Raw genomic sequence first — 10140 nt, 5'->3', positions numbered from 1 at the left:
TAAGTCATAATATTTGAACAAAAATGTATATCATTATATCAAACACTGATAAAAAAATAAAAAATAAAAAATTCAACATTACATCTTATCAACCTAAAAAAAACCATAAAAAAAATAGACCACTCCAATTTTTTTTTGACGGGTAAAGGTAGCAATATCATTCATGAATAGGTCCCAAATGTTCTAAACAGGCCAGATTACATATTTTTTGGGGGTGCTTCTTCCATTCATACTGTGTTTGGAGTAGTAAGAGCTATATTTATCAATTCATGAGTTACTCTATTACCATTTCTCTTAACGTGTGAAAATTCTACTGATCTAAAATTAGGAATAAGATGCAAACAATCAACAATAAAAGTACTGAAATAGTTGCTTTGAATTTTTTTTCGCTAAGACTTTGTATGACCTCAATGTTATCACTCTCCACAATAATATATAAAAAGCAGCATTTTCGGACTCTTTCTAGGCCCATCAAACATGCTAAAGCCTCAACCTCATGTGACTTACCAGATAAATTTACTTTCCACGTGCCAGCCATGAGGATGATTCCTTCTGAGTCTCTCGCCACTACTCCTATCCCCACTATCTCCTCATCAATGCATGATACATCCACATTAATTTTCAGCTTGTGGGTTGGTGGTCTTCTCCAAAATTCTGCACTTTGTGAACCTGGCGGAGGTAGGTGAATTCCATCCTCACTTGCTGTGAGAGCTTTTTGGTACTCTTTGAAATTTTTCATGGCTCTATCTGCTACTTCCATGGGTGATCTATCTAGTTCTTTATGGAGGTTCGTTTCATGCAACCCAAAGGTGGAGAATGCTCATGCATAAAAGACCCTGCGAATCCATGTCCAACTTATTCAACAATTTTCAATCCACTTTCTGATGTCTAACTTAGAAGAATCTGAGGTACGAATTTCCAATTGGCTATGAAACCAGAAACAACGGACAAATTCACACTCTTTGAGTAGGTGATGTTCTGTTTCCTCTTTTTTTCAGTACCTTGGGCACAGCGCTATGCAGTTCACTCCTCTCTTTTGCAGGTTGAGGCGAGTTGGAAGTTAATTGTTCAACATTCTCTACACACAGTTTATTGCTTTGAGGTGGGCTCTAACTTTCCACCATCTCCCCATCTTGGTTCATTCGGGTCTGGGAGGGGTTCGCTTCTGCTTTGGAGATTCTTTTCTTGCACAATGCGATGGTACACATCTTTAACTCTGAATTCTCCATTTCTTGTGAATTTTTAGTAAAATTCATCTTGATGATTTGTGATTGGGAGTGAAATTATTAGGATTTGTTGAGTTTCGAAATCCAAAAAAATTTCTCTGATTAGCTTGGCATTCCATCTATTTCCGTTTTCATCCATAAGGTCTCTCACGACTGCATTTTTTCCTAAAGAGTTAATAGGACTCCAGATCTAGAAATCATTCTGATTTGGAAGCCAAGGAGAGCCCCAAATTTTGACTCTTATGCTCGATCCAATTTTCTAAATTTCACCCATTTGAAGCACTCCTTTGGCATTCCAAATACTTCTCCAAGTATAACTTGGTGAAAAGCTTGTTGTGGATTCTAGACAATCTGCTCTTGGGTAATATCTGGCTTTTATGAGTCTTGCAGCTAGGGAATCTGATCTTTTCATAAGTCTCTATTTCTGTTTGGCTAGCAGTGCCGAGTTAAATCCTTCAAAATTCCGGAATTTCAGACCTCCATCCTTCTTGTTTTGGCAGAACTTGTCCCATTTTACCCAATACATTTTCCTCTCTCCATTCTTGCTTCTCCATCGGTAAAATTTTTTTATCATTGCGTCTATGTGTTGGCACAGTCCTTTTGGAATCTGGAAACATCCCATAATATAGGTGGGTATCGCTTGGACTACTGCTTTAATCAAAATTTCTTTTTCTGTTTTTGATAAGTACCTTTTTTTCTAACCTTTGAACTTCTTCCAAATTTTCTCCTGGATGAAACTTACTTAATATGATAAAAGAAATATATATATATTCTTTTATTTGGAATTGAAATTTTTAGTACAAACATGATGAGCAGTTTATTTGTTTGAGTTGAGCAAAATTCAAGCAAAATAATTTTATTTTTGAATAATTTATTGATAAACCTCTACAGGTAACCTTGGCTTTCCTAGTAGCACCAGTGGCTTAGCTTTTGTAGTGTCACTTTCAAGCTCAGAAAGATCAATGATTGGTTCATTGGGAGGTACAATCCAACTGAATCCATGAACCAACCTTGCAAAGAGCATAATAGTCATTGTAGACCCAAGTGTAATTCCAGGGCAACTTCGTCTTCCAGTGCTGAAAGTTATCAACTCCAAATTCGGCTCAATCAAAGTCAAATTAGACCCATCTTTCTTCAAATGTCTTTCTGGTTTGAACTTCGAAGGTTCTTTCCAAACTCTTGGATTTTGGCCAATACCTTGTCTCCTAATAAGAACATAACTACCCTTTGGGATGAAGTAATTGGCTACAAATGTGTCTTTCATTGAGACATGAGGAATATTAAAGTCAACAATTGGGTGAAGGCGAAAACCTTCTCTTAAACATGCCTTCACATAGTTGAGTTTTGAAATATCTGATTCTTGTACTAACCTTTCTTTTCCTACTACACTGTCCAATTCTTCAATGGCAATTTGGAGTAGCTTAGGTTGATTTAGCATTTCAGAAAGTACCCACTCAACATTATTGTATGGATTATCAATTGTTGCCATCATAACCTCCTGCAATAGAAATAAATATTTTCTTATTGTTAAGTAAAAGTTTATTTTTAGAGGCATAAATATAAAAAGATAGAAATCGTTGTAAATTCTTTGGAGAAATTGAGCAGAAGATAGATAGATATTAAAATCGGAGTTGATGTTATTTTATTTGAAGCGTACATTTTTTTTTTTAATTTGACTATGCAGCTTTATTAATTAGGGATATACTCTATGATGCACATATACTAACACGGATACAGAACATGCCGAGACGCAAATTTTAAAATTTTATAAGACACGGGGACACACATACATATAAAATAGAAAGTATTTTTTAGATAAATCATAATAATATTTTAATATTTTATTGATATTAAAATATAAATTAGTTTTTGTAATTATTTTTATTATCTTATTTTAATTATATCAAGTATTTAAAATATTTTTTATTTTAATAAATAATAATTTATACTATATCTAAATTTATTTCAAGAATATATGTTAAGAATAAGATTGGACATGTGGACACATGATGGTATTTAAGTGTGTCCAAGCGTGTCCGGTGAAAATTTTTTTATTTTTTTATTAAGATACGGTTTGGACACAACAGACACGCGTGTCGGATGAGTGTCGGTGAGTGTCGTGTCCAAAATATGTCAGACACACAGACACCGCAACTCAGCGAAGTGTCCATGCTTCATAAGATATACTTTATTTTAATAGATGCCATGCAATTCGACGCTAAATATTTTAATAGCAGCAATTTTTGAAAACTGCCGGCATAATTAACTCCTGCGCCATAAAGGATGACAGTTGGGGAACCGCCGCTAGTATCCACAAGTATTGTAGTGAATTATTAAGAGTAAATGAGTAAAAAATAACGTTACCATAAGTTGACTTTTGATTTCGTCCACAGTCAAGAATGGATTGCTGCTAGCATCTTTCAAGGAGACAAGAACATCAAGCCAATCCTCTTGGCGTGTCCTTGTCCCATTCCTCCATTGATGAATCCTTTCTTCAATGATGGGATCATGGTACTTCCTTAGGGTATTAATAGCCTTCTTCATTGCTTCTTTTTGACCATCCAAGTCAAACTCCCTCAACAATGGAACATAATCAGAAATAGAAAATGAAAAAAGGTAATTTAGCACATTCAACAAGGCTTCAACATGTTCCACTTCCTCAGCACCTGGTCCTCCATCTTCTCTACCATTACCAAAGTACCTCTTATTGAAGAACAACCTCCTAATCAAGTTTCCACCATAGTGTTTCCCTGCAAACCTTATATCCACTTGGGCATTGCCATTCTTGCATTGATTGTACACATACCGAACAAGGTTGTCGGCTTCTTCCGCCCTTTTCTCATGTAACCATTGAAGTCGTAGAGGAGACACCAATTCATTGGTGATTACTCTCTTCATCTTCTTCCATTGCTCTCCGAACGGTGTTATGGCCGTTGTTAGGTAGCCCAGCGAGGCATGCTCACTGGACCAATTCAACGGCCGGGATGCGAAAATCGCATCCTGCTTCGTTAAAATCTCACGTGCAATGGAAGGACTAGTTACTGGGATGACATGAATGTTACCTAGACGGATGCATGCGATTTCGGTGTCAAGATCATTCATGATTTTCTGTATCCATCTGAATGTGGGTTTGTTAGCAAGCATTTGAGGGAGGTTACCAACGATAGGCCATGGTTTGGGACCTGGTGGGAGCTTAGGCTTCTTTGATTTCTTGGTTGAATCATTGTGTTTGAGGAGTTTGATGAAGAGAGGTATGACGCAAAATAGCATAAACATGAAGGTGGTAGCAGATTCCATGGCTGGGTTAAAGAACTCTAAAGGATTTGGATTTGTATGTCGTGCGCACATATATAATAATATATTACTATTTAATTATTCAACTATATTAAGTATACACTTAAATCAGCATTTAAAATTAACTATTAATATAAAATATATGTTAAAATATAAATATACATTCAAAATAAACTAAACTACATATATTTATATATAAATATATTAATAAATAATTTTAGTAATTAATTTTAATATACAGATAATATTTTTTAAATTTACTCTATGATCCATTTCAATTCTCTAACTTTGATAATGTAACTTAATAAATGGATCCCTTAATTACTCACGCTATGGCAACACAAGTACATCAATGAATCGCAGAACTGGATTGGTGAGAGAACACCTCGACAAAAAAGATGATTAATAGCAATTTAGTGAGATGTATATTTTGAGGCAAGTTATGTAGAGGTCCGAGAACAAAATGTACACTTAATATTAAGTAATTTTTAACCAACTTGAGTTGGTTAATCCGTCTGCTTAAATAAGTGTCGAGGATTTAAATTCTGTCTATTGTATACAGCAATAATCCATTGACTAGTGACAGATTTTTCAATAGAATTCGGGCTACGAAATATCGTAAAAAAAAATATTTATACTCTTAGAAAGTACTATTATTTTTATTAAGATTTATTTAATGTAATAACATTTTTATTGAAAACAAATATGAGATTCGTGAAAGCTTTTTAGCCCATTGACTCACGTATAGTTGTGTTTACGTGAAGTTGATAGTCGAAAATCGTTAGACGATTTGATAGATTTGATTAGATTATTATCTAATGGTTTTCGACTATCAACTTCACATAAAAATAATTATACATGACTTTCCAAAAAAAAAAAAACTTGTTCAGACAGGCTAACATACAGTAGCAAATATAAAATAGTTTGTCGTAGTATTTTACGAAAGAGTTAAATTCACCTTAAACAATTATGCTTCTTATAAAAGTATCCTATCATAGTACCATGAATTGAATAATGTCATTTGATTTTGCTTTGAGGTTGTTTATTGATTTTAGAGAGTTTAGATAGTTCAACCATTACTATAAAACGTGGACTTGACCGGATTATATTAAAGACTCACAATCACAAACATTTTCTACAATATAATGGTTGTTACCAATTAAATAATGAACAAATTAAAGTTTTTTGTTTATATTCATGTGCAGATATCAACACAACCACCCTTTTTTTTAAGAAAGTCAAATTGAATGCGTATTAAGGATGGTAATAGGAAGTAAAATAAACGGAAGTAAATCTTGGTCGTTATTTTAACATTTCGTCAAACTCTTGACCAATTATTAAGGTGAATATATACATTTTTCGTTACATTAACAATTATTAAAGTAAACTTAACAAGATTTTAAAGGTCAGTACATGATTATAATAAGTGTCGAATTTTCCCAATGATGATCAGTGTCCCTTATTGTTTAAGACAATATGACTCTTTTACTTTTAGGTTAACCAGGTAAGGTTTAAGTAGTTGTCTAGCTTGTCATCTCACTATCATAGGCATAGCTTGTCAACCAGTGTATATAGTTTTGAAAGCATTCATGATCTGAAGCATGAATTGATGATTATGAGAGATAGAATGAGCATAGAGTAGTACAGAGAAGAAAACCAGAATTGAAGAACAGAGAGGGAAAAGTAAGAAAATGTGTATTGCAAGTAATGGATGGATTGATTACAAAGAAGAGTGATTCCCAGCTTATATAGGACACTCAAGATATATACGGTATCTTGTACACTTGCACACAGTGTTAATTTGGATTAAAGTGTATAAAAAAGAGGTTAAGCTACTTATATATAAAGGAATTATTTAAAAAAGATGGCAACCAATTGAAACCAACTTAGATTATTATTATACACATACAATTTTGCTGATTTTACTCTTCTTTATTATTGAGTATGTTCCAATTTTTCTATTGTCTTGGTATTGAGAAATACAAAAGGCAAAGAGAATTATATCAAACAAAAGTTATTTCTATTTTTGTTTGATTGTTTGTTTCGAAAGTGTATGTACTGAAATTAGAGTACATTTAGTTTCTTTTATTTAAGTTGGGTTAGTACTTAGAGATTATTAAAATTGGATTAATTTAGGTGAATAATAAGAGTGTGAGTTTCTTAGAATTGATGTCTGTAATCATTTTTTATTATAGTAAAAATTTTATTATGATTCGTAGTAGAAATATATAGGTCTCATTACACTTGAAGACTGAGTTAAGATATATTGTTTATTTTACCATCTTTCTCTTTATTTGTTACTGCATTTTCGAAAAAACACAAAAACTAAAATAATCTCATGATTTATCAGTTTTGCTGTATAAACTATAAAAGCGATTATGACTTATGTTTCCTTAATTCAATCCCCTTCTCAAATCACTAAAAAAATCTTCATATACATTTATATGTTTTTTCTCATTAACTTAAATTTTTAATAAAAATAATTTTATGATATAATATCAAAATTTCTATGATTTGAAGATCTACAATTTGATCGTTGTCAACTATTTCAGTATAAAACTAATAAAAAAAACTATGCAAAAAATTACACAAATCCAAAAAAATTCTTGCACAAAAAACGTGTATATATATATATATTCTTATGCCTAAATTTATAATTAAATTTTTATAATTTAAAGTTTATTATTAAATTTTTATATTATTTTAAATTTTATAATTAACTAAATTTTTGTCAAAATAAAAAATATTTAGTAAAATGATATGAGTTGATAGAGTAATTTAATTATTTTCTAATGTATATGTAATCATACGTACTTAATTCACATATATATAATTAAAATTTCATAAATAATATAATTAAATATATTTATATTATTATTATTATCAAAATATGAATAAACGTATAAAAATATAGTGCATAGTGACGTGATTAATTTTGTGTTCAAGAAAAAAATTATTTATTATTATTTTTTTTTTTTGGTTGATTATCTACTATAAATAGGGTCCAGACTATTCAACATGTCACAACATTTTAGATTGAGAACACAAAATCTTCTTCCAAGCTATGGGTTATATTACCATAACCACTAGCCTTAATTACTTGTACCATTCTGAAGGCTTTTGGCCTTCTTTGATTGCAATTATTTCTAGCTTCATAGTTATCAAAACCCTAACACCTTATTTGTTCAAGAAATCACATAAGCAACTACCTAAACTACCCCCTGGTTCCAAACCATGACCTATAGTAGGTAACCTCCCTGAAATGCTTGCAAGCAAACCTGTGTATCAATGGATACACAAACTCATGCAAAACATGAACACTGAAATTGCATGCATCCGCCTAGGAAATGTCCATATTATCCCTGTGTCATGTCCCAACATTGCTCTTGAGTTTATAAGAAAACATGATGCTGTTTTTGCATCAAGACCATTGAACATGTCCTATGATCATATGAACAATTTTAAATTTTTCATTTTTCATTTGGACCAGAGACACTGCTAAGGTTAAAGCAAATCAAAACTTGCCTATTACAAGACATTTTGATATTATCGATGGCCTTACCAACAGTTTTGGTGTCGGTAAACTTTTTTTAGGGACCTACTACTATTGAGATTGAAATTGTATAGAAAAAGTATAAATTTTTTTTATACATATTTTTTATTATTTTATTTATATTCAAAATATGAACCTTAACCTTTTTAGTTTTTCTTTCATCCTATAAGAAAAAAGATATATAATAAATTTATAAATTAAAAAAATTTTAATTAAAAATATAAAAAATTTAAATTTTTAATATATTTATTTTATATTTATTAAATAAAAACATTTAAAATTTTTTACTAATAATTAGTTTTTTATGTGTTCTAACAGCACATGTTAGATAAACCCTTAAAATAATTATAGCAATGATTATTTTTTTGGATAATAAATATATTGTCCAAAAAAAATATATTTTTCAATGCCTTAGCCCTAAGAAAAAATATTTAAATAAAAAATAGAATTTATATTTACCGACAATTTATTAAGCGTCGGTAATATTAAAAATTAATTTTTTAATTAATTTTACTAACAGTCAAGCAATTGGTAAAATTTATTTTTTTTATTTTTTTACATCTATTCTATATATTAATTAGGGTTAAGTACTTTTTTTATCCCTAAAGTTTGAGGTGAAAATCAAATTCGTCTCCGACCTTTTTTTGTTATTAAAATCATTCTCAACTTTACAAAACGTTATAAAATCATCTGTTTTTTTACCAAATTACCCTTAACAATTAATAAAAATAATATTGAAAAATGAAAACAAAACCCCACCCCACCCCTACTCCGTCGTCTTTTCACTGTCTTCCCTCCTCATTCCATTCTTTCTACCATTCTCTTTGAAACCATCTCCTCCCCAACCCCCAATTCTTCTTCTCTCTCTTTCCGTCACCCTACCATCGTCGAGCTTCTAGTGGTGAGGGGATCTGCTCTTCCCTCTCTCTCGATCTGTTCCTATCCTCAGCCACAGCTATGACAGAGTTGACGTGATGGAGAAGGAGTTGGAGCAGTCGCGCGATGCAACTAAGGCCGCAAGTGTGATCGCCGCGAGGGCGGCGGAGCTGGAGACAGAGTTGGCGAGGCTCCAACATGACTCCATATCGGATTTGAGAGCCGCTGAGGAGACGATGGCTGAGGCTGTCGAGCTCATGAAGCTGCTACCGGAGATGGAATCCAAAGTGAAATTGATGGAGCGAGAAGTTAAATTCCTTAAGAAGGATAAATCTAAGAGTGAAGAGAAAATTAGGAATTCGGAGAAGAAAATTGGGGCTCTGGAGAAAAAAGATATTGATGAGAGAAACAAGTGGACTAGTGTTGAGGAGGAGTTGAGGGAGAAGATTCAAGAGAAGGAAAATGAGGTTTTGGAATTAGGGCAGAAGACTAAGGAAGTGGAGAGCTTTGCAAATTCAAAGAGCTCAGATATGGAGGAGTGGGTTAAGGAGAAACTGAGCTTACAGGAGGCACTGAAGAAGTCTGAGGAGAGAGAAAAGAGCTTGGAATTATTTGTTGCTCGGTTGAAGGAAGAAGCAGGGGTGGCTGAGAATATGATCATAGGACTGAACCAGAAGGTTGATACTGTGAATGGTGGAGTGAATGGAAATAGGGTTATTGCTAGGGATGAAAAACGGGTGAAGGGTTTGAATGTTCAGTGGCCTGTGGTGGCAGCTGGTTCTACTGTTGTTGCAGCTGCTGCTGTGATCTGGTTCTACTTTTGGTTGATCCATGAAAATAATGAGTATAATGGTTTTTTATATGGTTTAACGTTTATCAAGCCTGTGAATTTTGATTTCTTGTTGAAAAGTTGGAATACTTGTTGGTTGTTAGCACTTTCTTCTGAGGAATTAAAACAGAATTTTGTGTGTTGAGTTTGCTCACTACTTGACCTTGATGATAAATTTAATTTGATAACCCAATTGCTGATTCACTGTTCAAAAATTTTCTTGATGCTAAATTTTGTGCTCTAATTTTTTCTTTTTCTGTTGTAAATCATTCTAGCGAAGGTGAGGGTGAGGGTTTTTTTTTATTTTTGTTTAAGGAAAAAATTGTCTGAAAAATATTATTTATGGACAAAAGAATGATTTT

The 10140-nt window shown here is 32.3% G+C and overlaps 2 protein-coding genes across 2 annotated transcripts; one reads left to right on the top strand and one right to left on the bottom strand.

Moving 5' to 3' along the window:
* Window positions 1-2097: 2097 nt before the first annotated feature.
* Window positions 2098-4574, bottom strand: LOC107474843 (isoleucine N-monooxygenase 2-like). The gene is made up of 2 exons (XM_016094481.3): window positions 3591-4574; window positions 2098-2724 (listed from the first exon to the last, which is right to left on the bottom strand). Exons 1-2 carry the CDS (start codon window positions 4572-4574, stop codon window positions 2098-2100), a joined length of 1611 nt encoding a protein of 536 aa, XP_015949967.1.
* A 4473-nt stretch (window positions 4575-9047) lies between these two features.
* LOC107474835 (peroxisomal and mitochondrial division factor 2-like) lies at window positions 9048-9923 on the top strand. The gene has a single exon (XM_016094471.1). The coding sequence runs from the start codon at window positions 9048-9050 to the stop codon at window positions 9921-9923; it is 876 nt and encodes a 291-aa protein (XP_015949957.1).
* The last annotated feature ends 217 nt before the right edge of the window (window positions 9924-10140 follow it).

The sequence above is a fragment of the Arachis duranensis genome, chromosome 1, assembly GCF_000817695.3.
Source record: "Arachis duranensis cultivar V14167 chromosome 1, aradu.V14167.gnm2.J7QH, whole genome shotgun sequence".
In the NCBI taxonomy this organism is placed as follows: Eukaryota; Viridiplantae; Streptophyta; class Magnoliopsida; order Fabales; family Fabaceae; genus Arachis; species Arachis duranensis.
The sequence above is the reverse complement of the archived record's forward strand: the minus strand, read 5'-3'. Positions and strand labels throughout refer to the sequence as shown.